The 17,204-nt window shown below is 33.4% G+C and overlaps 1 protein-coding gene across 1 annotated transcript in view; it reads left to right on the top strand.

The window, feature by feature from the left end:
• anos1 (anosmin 1) overlaps positions 1-17,204 on the top strand; it is a 59,018-nt gene that overhangs the window by 28,103 nt on the left and 13,711 nt on the right. The window contains exons 4-10 of the mRNA XM_039669991.2: positions 947-1,169; positions 5,188-5,372; positions 7,806-7,935; positions 10,680-10,876; positions 13,496-13,640; positions 14,722-14,841; positions 17,113-17,201. Of these exons, the coding sequence (XP_039525925.2) occupies positions 947-1,169; positions 5,188-5,372; positions 7,806-7,935; positions 10,680-10,876; positions 13,496-13,640; positions 14,722-14,841; positions 17,113-17,201 (1,089 nt within the window). The remainder of the gene's footprint in view (positions 1-946; positions 1,170-5,187; positions 5,373-7,805; positions 7,936-10,679; positions 10,877-13,495; positions 13,641-14,721; positions 14,842-17,112; positions 17,202-17,204) is intronic.

Below are 17,204 nucleotides of genomic sequence, written 5' to 3'. Positions count from 1 at the left end.
TAATATGTTATTATGATAATAGTAAGGATCAATCTCTAATTCATGTGGTGAACGTTCTCATTTTATTGGGGAAATTTTTCATTCATAAGCAGAAATTCTTAGGCTCTCAACCCTCATTCCCTTTATTTTTAGTAGAACTTAAATTACTTTTCAATTCTCTTACCCTGATAGATAATAAGAAGTGTAATAGACTTATAGAGTGCTATGAAAATATATTTGGTAAGCTTCCCTGATACTATAGTGATTAATTTACCCCAACATTTATTGGCTGTGTAAGAGGAATTTACTATTTATGTATTCTGCGGCTAGCTATTTTTATTGTTTATTTATTTATTTATTTATTTTATTTAAATGGAATAATTGTAATGCATATGTATGGATATGTTTGTGTGTGTGTATATGTCCATATTTTTTTTATTTTTTTTTTATGCTTATATTTTATGATATGAGAAATTTGTTAACCTTTCTATTTCTGTTTGGTGTTTGAATGTATCTGACTAATTTTTGTAATTTACAATAAAAAAAAAAAAGTTCTACCAGCCGTTTGTTGTAGTCCTGTAAAAGCAAATCTCTCCCTTTGCTCTGAACTTGGAGTGTCGTAACTTTGCAGATGTTGTTTATGATCAAACACACTAACTATAAAGTTACACTCTTAGAAGAAAAGGTTCTATATAGAACCTTAGAAGGTTCTATCAGCGCTACTTATTTGGAACCCCTAAAAGGTTCTATACACTCTTAAAAAGGGTTCCTCTGGGTTCTATATAGAACCCTGGGGTTCCATACTTGGCCAATAGAACCTTTTACCAAAAAAATGGTATATTCCATATATGAAGCGGGGGATGGAACCATTTCTGGTTCTAAATAGAACCATTTCTTCTAAGAGTGTAGAAAAGTGAAATCATCCTCAACCGGCCCTTTAATGGTGTTGCTCTGCTTGTGGTTTCAGACTCAGTTCCCGAAGAAGCACTATGAGTGTCTGACGAGCTGCGAGTTCTTGCGTTCGGTGGAGTCGCTGAAGCAGGGCGCGTGTCCGGCGCCGGATCGAGCCAGTGGCTTCGCAGCGGCTTGTGTCGAGAGCTGTGAGGAAGACAGCGAGTGCTCGACTATAAAGAAGTGCTGTCCCAATGGATGCGGACACACCTGCCAGACCCCCAAGAACCTCTATAGAGGTACACACTCTTCCTCAGCACTAGTGTGGAAGTAAAATAATGAGGGTTTGCTGTTACTCGCCAGACTGAGATATATATATATACATTTAGATATTTAAAAAGCTTTTCCTTTTTACAATGATAAGCTAATTTGGTGGAATTAAATATCTAAATTCCTTCGCCTGCTTTCAGGGGTCACGGTTCAGCTTATTGTGTAAGTAGGATAAAAAATACAGTAAAAATAGTGATATATTATTCCAGTGTAAATCATCTGTTTTTTATGTGAATATACAGTAAAGTGTAATTTATTCCTGTGATCAAAGCTGAATTTATCATCATTACTCCAGTCTTCAGTGTCACATGACCCTTCAGAAATCACTCTTAAATGAGGATTAGACATTTAGATATTTAAAAAGCTTTTCCTTTTTACAATGATAAGCTAATTTGGTGGAATTAAATATCTAAATGTTTTTGGCCATACCCATTGACTTTCATAGTGTGTCCAAAAGTCATACAGATTTACATATTGTCATGATTGTTATCCGTCTGAATAGTTTACTTTATAATTGTAATTCTTATGCTGTAATAAGGCAGACATTAGAGAGATAATAATTAAGATAATTTAGTTTTTTTCATGTTTTTCAAAGAAGTCTCCTCTTCACCAAGGCTGCATTTATGATCGAAAATACAGTAAAAATTCGGAAATATTTTTACAATGTAAAACAGCTGTTTTCAATATGAATATTTTGTCAAATTTTATTTATTTATTGTTGCAAAGCTACATTTTCAGTATTATATATATATATATATATATATATATATATATATATATATATATTAATAATGTTACAGAAGATACAATTTCAAATGCTTTTGAACATCCTCATATTAGAGTGATTTCTGAAGGGTCATGTGACACTGAAGACTGGAGTAATGATGATAAATTCAGCTTTGATCACAGGAATAAATTAAACTTTACTGTATATTCACATAGAAAACAGATGATTTACACTGGAATAATATATCACTATTTTTACTGTATTTTTGATCATAATTGCACAATAAGCTGAACCGTGACCCCTGAAAGCAGGCGAAGGAAGCGTTACGGTTTATCTGCACGTGATCGTTATTAATGTCAGATTTACTGGTTCCCCCTCATTTGCAGAAAGTCATAAAGCCTTTTACTGAAATCCAAACCCAATCAGCCTGATTCTCTGGTGTCAGGAGCGTGATTATTTCTGGTGAAGATGCTGGAAACCATTAACCGGCTCGATGGAGCGTTGAGTGTTTCTCGTGTTCTCGATCGCTCTCAGATGTTCCTCGGGACACAGATTATTACGCGGCGCTGTGGAATACTGCATTCTGATTGGTCAATCCCACATCCAGCGGTGTATTATTCCCAGATAACAGCAGAAGCACAGGGTCACTGACGACATCAGCGCTACACACTCCATCAGTGGAAGTTTTGCGTTTGGTGAGCTAATAAAATATTAAAAGTCACGTAGACTTTCATTGAAGGGATGAACATTTTCAAACATGAAACATTTTCAATCCACAACATGCGAAACATACAAGCAACATGTTAAAGTGGTGGTATAATACCCTTTTCACGAGATGTACAATAAGAGTGACTTTAAAAAACGACTTTGGATTAAAGAGTGTGCCAAATGCATATAAATCTAATCTAAGTATATATGCATAATGTAGTCAAATTTTGCTCCACTGACGGTTTCATTTTTGGCTCCACAAACGTTTATCATTGCATCTGCATTTCTTCAGTTCATGCTTTTCTGGGAAAGGACTGAGGAACGAAGCGACGTGCACCTGTGGAGGCTTCATGTGTGGTTACGGGTGAATCTCAGTCGGAGTGTGTGTGTGAGGAGCGGTTAGTCTGTGGGATTTGGGATCAGACGTCACACACACACACATGTGCTGTAGTTGTGAAACCGCAGCTCAATCCAGTACAGATGCTGTTCAGCTTCTTTAACATCACTGAGATCAGGATTTCAGGCCTTCGACTTCTTCATCCACGGTGGAAAAGTTCATCCATGTTGTATTTCTCCATCCTGAGTTTAATGCAGTCAAGATGTTGAGGACAACAGTTTTTTGCTATTAAGATGATCCTCCTCCAGTGATATTTTAAGTAGTTTTAATTCATAATTGAATTTTTTTTCTTTCAGATTTTCCGGTTTCAATTTAATTTTAGATGGTTTTAGTGTTTTTTGTTACTTTTTTTTTCAATTGATATATTTTTTATTTATATTTGTCAATTTAGTTAATTATAATAACCCTAAGAAAGTGAAATAACACATAAAATAAAATATTAATATTAATGATACTATTATAGTTTAATATTTTCAAATTTATTAGTTTTGTTTTTTTTTGTTATATTTTGATAAGAAAATATTTTATTTTTTTAAATATATTTGTATTTTTTATTAGTTTTATTTCAGGTTCAGTTTTAGTACATCAAGTTAAACTAAAAGAAAGTGAAGTAAGTTTATTTAAAGTAAGTTTGGTTTTTATATATATTTTTTATGTCAGTTAAAGTTTATTTTATTTCAAGTAATACAAATATTTTTGGTGGTTTTAGTTAAATATTACATCCCTGAAAAGTGAAGGAATAAATGCATTAAATATGAATATTACACATACTATTAGATCTTTTATTAGTATTTAGAATTGTATTAATTTTTAATTTTAAATCGTTTTAATTTTAGTTTGTATTAGTCATTTTTGTTCGTTTTTGCTTTTTATAGTATGTCTGTAGTATTTTTTTTAATACTGTATATAGTATATATATAACCCTATATATATATAGTTTATTAAAATCCATTAAAATGAAATAACACAAAATAAAATACAAATATTACTGATACTATTATAGTTTTTATTAAAACAATTTTTTTTTCATTTTAATTTAGTTTTAGTAATTTTTTTTGTGGTTTTTGCTCATGCTATACTTAAAAAATTCGAATATATAAATATACTAATGGTATTAGTTTTATTTAACTAAACTGTTAACTTCATGTATCCCTGAAAAGTGAAATAATAAATCAAATAAAATATTAAATATTAGATGAAAAACGTATCTACTACATAAAGCAAGTTTAAATTACCTACTGGCAATAAATGAAACCTTAAGCCAATAATCCTAATTTGTCATATTTAAAAAGAAACTAATAAAAATGACAAAATTGAATGTTCATTTATTTGTTTCTTTCAAGTAACACTTGAAATGCGTTTGATGGGTTTAGTTGCAGTGAACTCTAATAACCCCGTCCTGATTGATGGAGTGTGTGTAAGATCTTCCTCGTTCTTCATCACAGCTGTACCCAATCGAGGAGACACACGGAGCAGAACATGTGCTCCTCTCTCTCGGCTTTGTACTTTGTAAATCTTTCATTGAGTACATATGGAGGAACTTCTAATGTCTTTGAGGGTTAAAGTCTCCAGCATATGGGAGGTCCGGCGTCATTATATCATAATTTTATCATGATGTTCAATTAAACAATTTTAGATTTTAAACAATGTCTATTTTTGTCTAATCCAGTGATATATTGGATTATTTTCTCTTTTTATTTGGACACAAAGATTAAATGAAAATATACAGTCATATCAAAAACTATTCAGACACCAGATATAATTTTTTTATATTTTTGTACTAGTGTGTGCAGGACACTATAGTTCATTAATGTAAGTGAGGAGAGCAAAACAAAGTAAATTGTGACGTATTACACCCAAATATTCTTCATACAGTGACTACCAGTACCATTTATTTAAAAAATAGTGTTTTCTGTAACTGCTAATGCTGTTTTTACACATAAAGCATTGCTTGGTCACTGGTTGAGCTAAACTGCTATTATCTAATTGTGTAGTTCAATTTAACAGCCGACAGATATTCAACATAATTCATGTGTGAGAGTCCAAAACCAGTCAAATATCCACCATTTTCAAATAAACTGTGATAATGTGAATAATGTCACATTTTTAAGACACATTTAGGTTGTTATTGAGTGTGTGTTGTTGACTCTCGCAGGATCTCCGCTGAAGCCGCGGAAGGAGCTGGTGTTCTGGGAGCATCCGTCGGGAAAACTGGAGGTCCGCTGGTCGTCGCGGTTCAACGTCTCGGTGGAACCGGTGCTCTACGTGTTGCAGCGGCGCTGGAACTTCGGCATCCACCCCAGCGAAGACGACGCCACCCAGTGGCTGGATGTGGCACAGGTCTGTCCTCTCGCCCCAGTCATGCAACTTTAAAGGTGTCCTATAATAAGTCTCTGATGTCCCCAGCGTGAGTGACGTTTCAGCTCAAAAACCCCACAGATATTTTCTATATCAGATAAAATTGTCACTTTTTGAGGGTGAGAGAAAACGCGCCTTTTTTGTGTGTGTCCCTTTAAATGCAAATGAGCCGCTGCTGCCGGCACAGGGGGCGGGGCTTCATGAGCTAAACCGTTTTTGTGTGTGTCCCTTTAAATGCAAATGAGCCGCTGCTGCCGGCACAGGGGGCGGGGCTTCATGAGCTAAACCGTTTTTGTGTGTGTCCCTTTAAATGCAAATGAGCCACTGCTGCCGGCACAGGGGGCGGGGCTTCATGAGGTTGTGCATTTTTTTTATTTTTTATTTTTTTTATTGCATGAACAACAATTACAGAACATCAACAAAAAATAAAGAAAGAAAGAATACAAAAAATGTACATAAATAAAAAAAAATGTCAGGGTTAAAGATACACAAATACACAAACAATACTGAAAACAATACTAAATTGACCAAACAAACAATAAAAGGCTTTGACATTTCACAAAATCTGAAAAGTATTCAACAAATAAATGGTTTTAACAGCTTTTTTATTTGTACTGTCCTTAATGGAAACCATATGATTCTCTAATTCTTTCAATAGCACAGAAAAAAAAGGTTTCTGATTAGTAAATTTACACCGATGAATATGAAAATTACCTAAAATAATCAAAAGATTAATAATATATGCTTCCTTTTCCATGCTCTTTTCATATTGTAAAAAAACAAATATTACATGTTCGTATAACAAAAGAAAATGACATCCTAATTTGTTATTTATAAATTTAGAAACTTCCCAATCCCACCACAACCTTTGGGTGTATTGACGGATTCACACAAAAATGATGTCAACATGTCCGTCATGTTGTATCAGACACAATCCGTTATGCTTTTAGTTTTAGTCCAGAAAGACACGCATGTGAAAAAATTAATATTTAGTAATGTTATCGATTTCACTGCACTGACACTAGTTGAGGATCGCATTGAATTGAGCCGAATAACAAACGACACTATTGTCTTCTCACTGCTTTATCACTGAAATTGAATTAATTTCATAATAGAGTTTGCAACGCCGACTGAATTGAGCTGAGCCGAATAACGACACTATTATCTTCTGTAAAGCTGTAATGTAGAGCTTTATTAGTTCATAATTGTGGAATTTTTACTTTTGTGAAGCAATCTATTGTATAAAGTGGTATAGAAATAAATATGACAACTTAAATAGAGGTGGGAAACTTTTAAGTGTCTTCCAGTTGGATTTGCTTTTCATTCAAAGAGTCAAAATCACAATTTCAGAATGATTTACTGCAAAACGAATTTCTTAGTCCATATTTCTGGCACAAATATCTAAAAATTCATAAATCAAGAAGTCTTTTATTAAAGGAGTAGTTAAAAAAAAACTTTTGCTGATAATTTACTCTCCCTTATGTCATCCAAGATGTCCATGTCTTTCTTTCTTTCTTCAGTCGAAAAGAAATGAAGGTTTTTGATGAAAACATTCCAGGATTTTCTCCATATAATGGACTTCAATGGGGTCCAAACGGTTCAAGGTCCAAATGAGAGTTTCAGTGCAAACTGTTCAAAGGGCTTTAAACGATTCCAGACGATGAATAAGGGTCTTATCAAGGACCCTTCGAGTCACGACTAGAAAAAGATTCGTTCATTTTGAGGAGAGTCATGAACGCGCATCACAGAACAAAGCAAGGCGAGCATTTGAGCTTATAAAACTTAAACTTTGTTATTTTTTTTTATTAAGTGAGCGATCGTTTCGCTTGATAAGACCCTTATTCATCGTCTGGAGTCGTTTAAAGCCCTTTGAACAGTTTGCACTGAAACTCTCATTTAGACCTTGAACCGTTTGGACCCCATTGAAGTCCATTATATGGAGAAAATCCTGGAATGTTTTCATCAAAAACCTTCATTTCTTTTCGACTGAAGAAAGAAAGACATGGACATCTTGGATGACATGGGGGCGAGTAAATTATCAGCAAAAGTTTTTTTTAAAGTGAACTACTCCTTTAAGTCTTGTTTTCTGTAAAAATAATCAAAACGAAGTGAGTTTGTGCTTGAAACAAGATCAAAAATCTGCCAATAGGGTCAGAAACAATAAACTTAATTCAAAGATTATATTTCAGACTTCATTGGCAGATATTTGTTCATGTTTTAAGCATGAATCCACTAATTTTTCAGAAAACAAGACTTTCAGTCATTTTCCTTCTCCTCCAGTAAATGTATCTCGATATCAGAGAGATGTGCACAAGTGTCTCGTTTTCTTTCATGTTTTAGAATAGCTCAGGTTCAGCACTCATGTCCGTGACCCCGTGACCCCTGTCCGTGACCTTTGACCCTCTGTGCCCTCAGGTTGCTGAAGAGCGGGTCGTGTTGAGCGACGTGAGGCCGATCCGGTGGTACCAGTTCCGTGTGGCGTCGGTCAATGTCCACGGCACCCGCGGGTTCACGGCTCCCAGCAAACACTTCCGGTCCTCCCGAGGTGAGTGTTCCCGGGTGGCCCCGGACAGCTGCGACCCCTCGGGCAGGTGCGAGCCTTTCATCTCCGCTCCAGCGGCCCGTTTTAGACGACGTTTACTACAGTCGTTCACAGCCCACATTCAGGCCTGATTTAGAAGAGCTTAAATAAGACCAATAAAGGGATGTTTTTATTTGATAAAAAAAACCTCTAAAAAATGCTGGGTTGTTTTAACACAAATTTGGGTCTAATATGGACAAACCCAAATGTTGGGTTAAAAATTTAACCCAATGGCTGAGTTTGTCCATATTTGACCCAAAGATGGGTTAAAACAACCCAGCATTTTTTATAGTGTGTATAAATATAAATATTTATTTTAGTTTTTTTGTGTGGATGGGCGTTAAATACACTTCTACCATGATTTGATAGGAAAAATGATCATTTACATTCAAAATGCAGTTTATTAGATGAGATAAAACACTGCCTTGTAGAAATATCGCATAAATGACTTTGTTATAGGAATATTTCACTTGGAAATAAACATTCTTGCTCCTCATATAATTGCAAACCCGTATGATGTTATTATATTTGTTTAGGAAAAAGCTTAAATGACACCAATTTAACACAATTTTGGGTCAAATATGGACAAACCCAAAAATTGAGTTAAAAATGTAACCCAACGGCTGAGTTTATCCGTATTTGACCCAAAGTTTGTTTGAAACAACCCAGCATTTTTAGAGTTTGAGAAAAATGATCATTTACGTTCATAAATACAGTTTATTAGACGTGTTACAACAACGCCTAGTAGAAATATATCATAAAAAACTTTATTAAAGGAATATTTCACATGGAAATAAAAATTCTGTCATTATTTATTGCTCCTCATATTATTGCAAACCCGTATGATGTTGAGTTTTACGTTCACAGAGCCTCCATTTAGGCTTTAGAAGAGCTTAAATAAGACAAATAAAGGGTCCTATTCACTTCTCCTGTGATTCTATGGGAAAAATGATCATTTACATTCAAAATCGGTTGATAAATGCAGTTTATTAGATGAGATAAAACACTGCCTTGTTGAAATATCTCATAATAGACTTTATTTAAGGAACATTTCACTTGGAAATAAAAATTCTGTCATTATTTATTGCTCCTCATATTATTGCAAACCCGTATTTTTTTTTTTTTTTAGGAAAAAGCTTAAATGACACATAACGTGTAGTTTTATTTGTTTGCTTGGGCGTTAAAATCCCCTTCTCTCGGGATTATACACACTCTGAAAAATGCTGGGTTGTTTTAACCCAATTTTGGGTCAAAAATCGAAAATCGAACAAATCGAAATGTTTTGTTAAAAATATAATTTAAAGCGGCACTATGCAGGAATCCCATTTTTGTCAAACAGCGCCCCCTAGAGTCGTGGTGAAGTACTTGAATTTAACGTTACTGTCGTAAATACCAACCCGATCTCACGGGAATTCGTACGAATTTTACGAGGTGGCTAATTCGTAACAATTCATACGACCTCACTCGTACAAATTAGTACGATTTAGCTAAATCGTACATATTTTACGAATTGGCCAATTCGTATGAATTTGTACGAATGACCTACCCCTGACCCCACCCCTAAACCGAACCATCACGTGGGTTAAAACAAATCGTATGAATTTGTACGAATGACCTACCCCTGACCCCGCCCCTAAACCTAACCATCACGTGGGTTTAGACAAATCGTATGAATTCGTACGAGTGAGGTCATACGAATTAGTACGAATTAGCCACTTTTTAATCACTCGTACGAATTCGTACGAATTGCTCGTGAGATGGGGTAGTAAATACCACTCGCACAGAGCGTGACGTGCCGTGTTACATAGTATACAATAGTACATTGTGTTTAATTTGTCGTTTAATGAGATCTATGTTGTTAGTGGTGAGAATTTTCGCGTGATTAAATACACAGATCCGACAATTATCCCCATGAACTTTAAGTGTGTCAGAGGTTCTGGGTTCTAATCCGCACTAGTTGTATAGTTTATTTTCCTCATCAAAACCGATTGTTTATTAGTGGCTGTATTTGGAAATGTTTAAGGTTTTGTGATTTCACCGTAACAAATATAGAGAGTCTGTCAGTCCCCGCGGCGGATTGAAGCGCGCGTCCGCGTGAAGACCGCGCGCGTCACAACAGAACACTGTATCCGCGACACTGATCGCCGCGGCAACGAGCACTTTGGTCACTTGATTTCAAAAACACACTTCAGATCGCCTCTTATTTAACGAACTGACTAAATGAATGCTCCACTCGAGATGTTTTATGTGTGTGTGTTGGTTTCAGTGGGGACACATCACTCCCGCGCGTTACGCCTCCGCTCGTGTCCGACTCCTCGAGTAACAATTGTAAAATATTATTCCAATGTAAATATATGTTCAAATTAAATTTATTCCTGTGATCAAAGCTGAATTTCAGCATCATTACTCCACTCTTCAATCTTGTAAACATTTATTTTGCAAATTGCAACTTTGTTAATTCTGACGTTATTTCTTATATGGCAGGGTAATTTCTTGTTATTTAAACATCATCTGGTGTGTGTGGCCTCACAGGATCATAATCCATCCGTGTTTATTGCAACTGTAATCACATGAACGTACATCACACCGTAATTATGACTTTCAAACGTATAAGTAGAGACTTCCCGGCGGGATCTGAGGGCCTTGAACGATTCGATTAGTGCTCTACACTGTCATCCGTAATGATTTATCACTGTGTGTGTGTGCAGACCCGTCTCCTCCGCCGACCCCTGTGGGCCTGAACCTGACACTGGGTCCCGAGGGTCTGATGAGCGCTCGACTCCACTGGACTCTTCCGGCAGAATCCGATGTTCCCGTTCATCACTTCAGAGTCTCCTGGACCTGCAGCGTCCCGGGACAATCCCCGGCGCCGTCCCGGAGGAAGAGGAGGAAGACCATCGACGGGGTAATGAGGACCTCTTCCCTGACCTCTCCATCCGAGATGCGTTTAACATGTCTGAGGATATCAACGGATGATTTTGCTTGTTTTAAGCAAAAACTAGCTTCTTTTTGTTCTTTTCTTTTAAAAACAACAACAAATTTGACTAATCTAGTAAATTATTCTTGATTTAAGATTTTCCAAGTAAGTACCAAGAAAAATACTAAGTTTTGCAGTTTAGTGAATCGGTTCATTGAAACGAACAGTCCAAAGGAACCATTTGCCAGAAAAGAATTGAACTGCCCATCACAACCGTAACTGAAATTACAATGAAATTGAAATTATTTGCAGACATAACTACTTTTATTTTTGTTTTGCATTTGGATATATATTTAGACATTATCAAAGCATCATCGTGGTTGGTTTGTAGATTATAACCCCAAAATTGCTCTATTTCCCATTTATTTCCAATGTCGATCCACTTATTGTTTTATAATCAAGCTTATTTTTCTTGTTTTCCAGTAGAATATTTGTCTTGTTTTTCCATTAGAATTAAGCTTATTTTTCTTTTTTCCATTTAGAATTTATTTTTCTTGTTTTCAATTAGAATTAAGATGATTTTTTAGAATTAAGATTATTTTTCTTGTTTTCCATTATAATTAAGATTATTTTACTTTTTTCACATTAGAATTAAAATTATTTTCTTGTTTTCCATTAGAATTAAGATTATTTTTCTTGTTTTTCCATTAGAATTAAGATTATTTTTCTTGTTTTCCAGTAGAATTAAGATTATTTTTCTTGTTTTCCATTAGAATTAAGATTATTTTTCTTGTTTCCATTAGAATTAAGATTATCTTTCTTGTTTTCCATTAGAATTAAGATTATTTTCCTTTTTCCCATTAGAATTAAGATTATTTTCTTGTTTTCCATTAGAATTAAGATTATTTTTCTTGTTTCCATTAGAATTAAGATTATTTTTCTTGTTTTCCATTAGAATTAAGATTATTTTCCTTTTTCCCATTAGAATTAAGATTATTTTCTTGTTTTCCATTAGAATTAAGATTATTTTTCTTGTTTTTCCATTAGAATTAAGATTATTTTCTTGTTTTCCATTAGAATTAAGATTATGTTTCTAGTTTTCCATTAGAATTAAGATTATTTTTCATGTTTCCATTAGAATTAAGATTATTTTTCTTGTTTTCCATTGGAATTAAGATTATTTTTCTTGTTTTTCCATTAGAATTAAGATTTCCATTAGAATTAAGATTATTTTCTTGTTTTCCATTAGAATTAAGATTATGTTTCTAGTTTTCCATTAGAATTAAGATTATTTTTCTTCTTTTTCCATTAGAATTAAGATAATTTTTCTTCTTTTTCCTTTAGAATTAAGATTATTTTTCTTGTTTTTCCATTAGAATTAAGATTATTTTTCTTGTTTTCCATTCCATTTATTTTCAGACATAATTACTTGCTTTTATTTGGTTTTGGATTTGAATATATATTTGAAGAGTTCAGATGCAAAAGCCTCTAAATGCCATTTGAAATTTTCTTCTAAAATGACCATTTTTATCAAGCTTGTATATTTAAGTTCAGCAATTTCACTTAAATGACAATTAATAGGTAATCTTCATTGCCATTTAACTGAAATTACTGAACTTTAATATACAAGCTTGATAAAAATCATCATTTTAGAAGAAAATTTCAAATGGCACTTAGAGGCTTTTGCATCTGAACTCTTCATTTAGACATTATCAAAAACCGCATCGATTTGTAGATTATACCCCTAAAATTGCTCTGCATTTCTCATTTATTTCCAATGCCGATCCACTTAGCGTTTTCGAATCAAGTCCACAGTTTTTCTGGGTTCATATAACTAGTCCCACGAAAGTTTCATACCATTCTGCTAAAGTAGAAACAGAGAAGTTGAAATAAAGCAGAAGTAAAACATGACATATTAAAGCTCAGTTGACTGTGAAACTCCTCCAGCGAGTGTGTTCATAATCTCCGACACACGATCTGTGTGTGGAGCTAGCGACCCGCTGATGCAGGAATGCCCAAACTAACCGGTTTAATAGCTAACCCGATCAAGCTCCCGCGGCGGTCAGCAGACACATGTGCTCCTGATAAACACATCAAACACAGCCCTCATGTCAAACACACACTTACACTCAAGAGCAACGTCTGCTCCCAGATTCTTCTGTGTGTTATTATGTCAGTTATGTTAGCAGGAGCCAAAACACACAAAAATCACATTTCTGCATGTCTAGAAACTTTATTTATTCCATAAAAATCATATTTGTTAAAGTACTGCTCCTGTTATATAATTTGTTATATATTTACCGTCACCTGTTAAATGTCAAATATATTACATATATGAAAAATGTCTCAAATACATTTAATATATGAAATATGTGTCAAATATATTATGTATGAAATATGTTATTTATGTTAAATGTTAAACATATATGAAATATATGTTATGTATTAAGTACATGTCAAAAATATTATATTTTAAATGTGTGTCAGATATGTTGTATATTAGATATGTTATATATTAAATGTCAAATATTTTATATAGATATATTCGGAGCGCTGGACGGGTCTGGTTGATGAAGGGATGTAAACGAGTGTGTGTGTGTGTTGCAGGCGCAGCGCTGGACGGCTCTGGACGGGCTTCAGTGGAACTGCAGCGGCTCGGTGGAGGTCCAGGCCGTGTCGTTCTGGGGTCAGCGCCGACTGAAGAGTGCCAAAGCCTCCGTTCACATCGACACACAACAACACACTCAGTCAAGTATGACATCATCATCATCATCATCAGTGCACGATCACATGAGGGAATATGATTATTACCATAGTCTGTCTGAATACGCCACTCTGATTGGCTGGAAGGTGTGTAGTAAAACCGTCAGCAAAGTCAGTTTAATAATATATGTAATCTCTATAACGGCCCCATGTCGTGCATTACAGTCGTTTAATTGCGGATTATGCCTTACATATTACATATTTTTAATATTAGCATTATCTGCCTGATTAGAGAATTTGCCTGATATATTAAAACCGATAAACATTGTATTATTCCCTTCAGATGCGCACTGTTCCACATGATGGATTTGAATTAATAGAAATATGATTGGATCACTTTGAAAAGGCAAGGCAAGTTTATTTATATAGCACATTTCATACACAATGGTAATTCAAAGTGCTTTACATGGAAGAAATTAAAATAATCAAAGGAAATCAGAATAATTAAAACAGTTTTTAGAAAGAAAAAAAAAATCATAATAATAAAAATAAAATACAGAAAAGGAAAACAGATGCAGCGCAAGTCTGTCATATCAGCTACATAACATTATAATAATAATAATTGTGCGTTTGGGACGTGGATTTTAATGACGAGGCTTTTGTTTTTGTAATCAGACTCTCCAAAATTATTTAAAAAAAAATTGGATTTAGATTATCTGCCAAAATATCGGTTATCGGCTTTCAAATATGAAGAATTATCAGTTATCAGTAATATAAATTACCCCTATATATATATATATATATATATAAAACTGAATATTTAATTTAAAAGATTTTAATTAGTAATTGTTTAATAATTGTATTTTTATTTGTTTAATAAGTGTAGTTATTTGATGGACCATGATGGAAGAACACTTTATTTCCCATATATAATGCTCAAAAATCCTTAATTTTGTCAATTATGTAAATATATATTTATATAAATCTTAAAAAAATATATATATAAAATAAATATATAATAATAACAATATGGTGATAGTTTAGTTTAGGGTCCAGTTTAGCGGTTTCATTAGTAGGCTCCGACTGTTTTCATATTCTTGAGTAATGCAATTTCTCCAATGTTGATTTAGAGGCAGTTTCTAAAGCGAGGAAAGTGCCGGTGAAGAAATCCTCGAGCGCTCTGGGGGTCGGCACACCGTATTACAAGAACGGAGAACTACAGGTGCGCATCTACTGGAAGAAGAGAACAGGTAACACACACACACACAACATCTATATTATTTTATTTCACGCACGTGAATTGTTTTTTTTGTGTATGTAAATTTTGTTTCATGCATGTGAAATTGGCTACACATGTGTGAATCATAAGTTTTGCATGAATGATTAATGCGAGCGGAGATGCGTTACTGAAGGATGACGAGTGTGTCAGTCTGAGCGAGGCGTCGGTGTGTTTCTGCTGACTCGGCGTCTTTATTCTGTCGGCCTCAAAGCATCAGGTCAACCTGAACTAATCTCACTTCTGCTTTTACACTTCTAGAGAACAGCTCAGCACAACTTGGGGGAGGCGCAAATATACATGTTCGAGTTCGCTGGTGGCTTTTCTTATAACTAGCTGATAAAACAGCATGACAAAATATCTTAAAATAACTAAATAAATGCAGAATATTTTTTTTTGGTCTAATTTGGAAATATTTCTATTTGAAAGAGTAGAAATTTTTAAATAATTTATTAATTTATTTATTATTCCCCCCCATTTTTTTTCAAATTTTGTTTAATCTAGAAAATGTATTTGTTGATAAAACAGCAAGATGCAATATTTATCAAGAAAAAATATTTTTTTTACATTTAATAGCATTTAATAGTAAAATTGTTTAGTTAGTTATTTATGTTTTAAATTGTCTAATTTAGAAAAAAAATATTAACCTTTTTATTGCACAAATAATTTAATTATTATTATTATCTATCATATAATTTAGTATTTTTTATAAAACAGCAGGATGCAGGAGGAAAAATAAATATCTTAAACTTTTTAAAGCAAAGAAATGCAACATTTAGAAATAATTTAATTATTCATTTATTTATTAATAGAAATCTAGTCAAATTTAGAAAAAAAATACTAAAACAGCAAGAAAAAACATCTTGAACTTTTTATAGTACAAACTAGAAAATTTAGAATATTTTCATTTATTATAACTCAATTTATTTTAGTCAACTTTAGAAAAATGACTAGTAGATAAAAAGCAAGAAAAATATTAACCTTTTTATTGCACAGACTACAACATTTTAAATAATTTAATTATTAATATTATATAATTATTAAATAATTAATTATTATTATTATCTATCATATAATTTAGAATACTAAAATACTTTTAGGAAAAATAAATATCTTAAACTTTTTATAGCAAAAAACTGCAACATTTAGAATAATTTAATTATTAATTTATTTATTAATAGAAATCAAATTTCTAGTCAAATTTAGAAAAAAATACTAAAACAGCAAGAAAAAACATCTTGAACTTTTTATAGTACAAACTAGAAAATTTAGAATATTTTAATTTATTATAACTCAATTTATATTAGTCAACTTTAGAAAAAATGACTAGTTGATAAAATAGCGAGATACAGAATGAAAAATCTTTATACGTAGCAAAAAAACTACAAAATCTAGATTAATATAATAATTATTTTACTATTAATTAAAATGATTATTTTTTAGTCACATTTATTGATAAAACTGAGATGCAAAACGAAAAAAAAAGTCTTCCTTTATAGATAAAGTAATAATAATTGAATGACAAGTTGGACAATGAGATGCACAGAACTTTGTATAGTATTTCCCTTTTTTTTAACCGCACAGGATTGTGGGATACCATCCGAGGCGGGTAGACGTGCTCTCTCTGCTTCCAGAAATGCCGTCGGCTCCTTCAAAGGCTCCTTTAATCTCCTCGCCAGCGTAACTCAATTATTAATCTGAAATGTATCATTTCACGTCCAAACGGCACGTTGATGGATAATAAACTGGAGGCGCTGCGTAAACACTGTTGATTAGCGCAGTTCTGAGGAAACTAATCAACTGATGATGATGATGAACGCCTCATATTAACTTACAGGAGCACTTCTGCCAAATAATAACGTCTGTTGTTGTTCATGCGACTCGTTTGCATGTTTTTAATGCTGTTGACTGGCGCTGATTTCTAAACGCTGTCGTTGGATTAGTCTCGTGACTCGTTCGTTTCGCGATATACTTGATATCCATTTTTTTCATATCAAATAGTATATAAATATTATATTATATTAATATTATATAATTTATATATCATATAAATATTTCATGTATTTATAAAGCACATTTCAAATCAAAGTGCTGTACAGGAATAAAAAAAGTGAAATAAAAGTTAGATTAGAAGCACAAGATATTAAAGGTGTGTGTTCTGACGGCCAGAGTGTGTATGCTGTTTTCTGTGTGTGTGTGTGTGTGTGTGTGAGATCTCTAACCCGTGTTGATGTTCTGTCTCCAGATGTGTCGGGGAACCGTTATCATGTTCAGTGGAAGCATGAATACTGCAACCACAACCAGAGCCGAGCGGCGGAGAAATCAGTCACTCAGGTG

This window comes from Pimephales promelas, chromosome 7, assembly GCF_988280905.1.
Source record: "Pimephales promelas chromosome 7, fPimPro1.hap1.1, whole genome shotgun sequence".
Taxonomy (NCBI): domain Eukaryota; kingdom Metazoa; phylum Chordata; class Actinopteri; order Cypriniformes; family Leuciscidae; genus Pimephales; species Pimephales promelas.
Note: the sequence above shows the minus strand (reverse complement) of the source record. Positions and strands in the feature narration are given on the sequence as shown.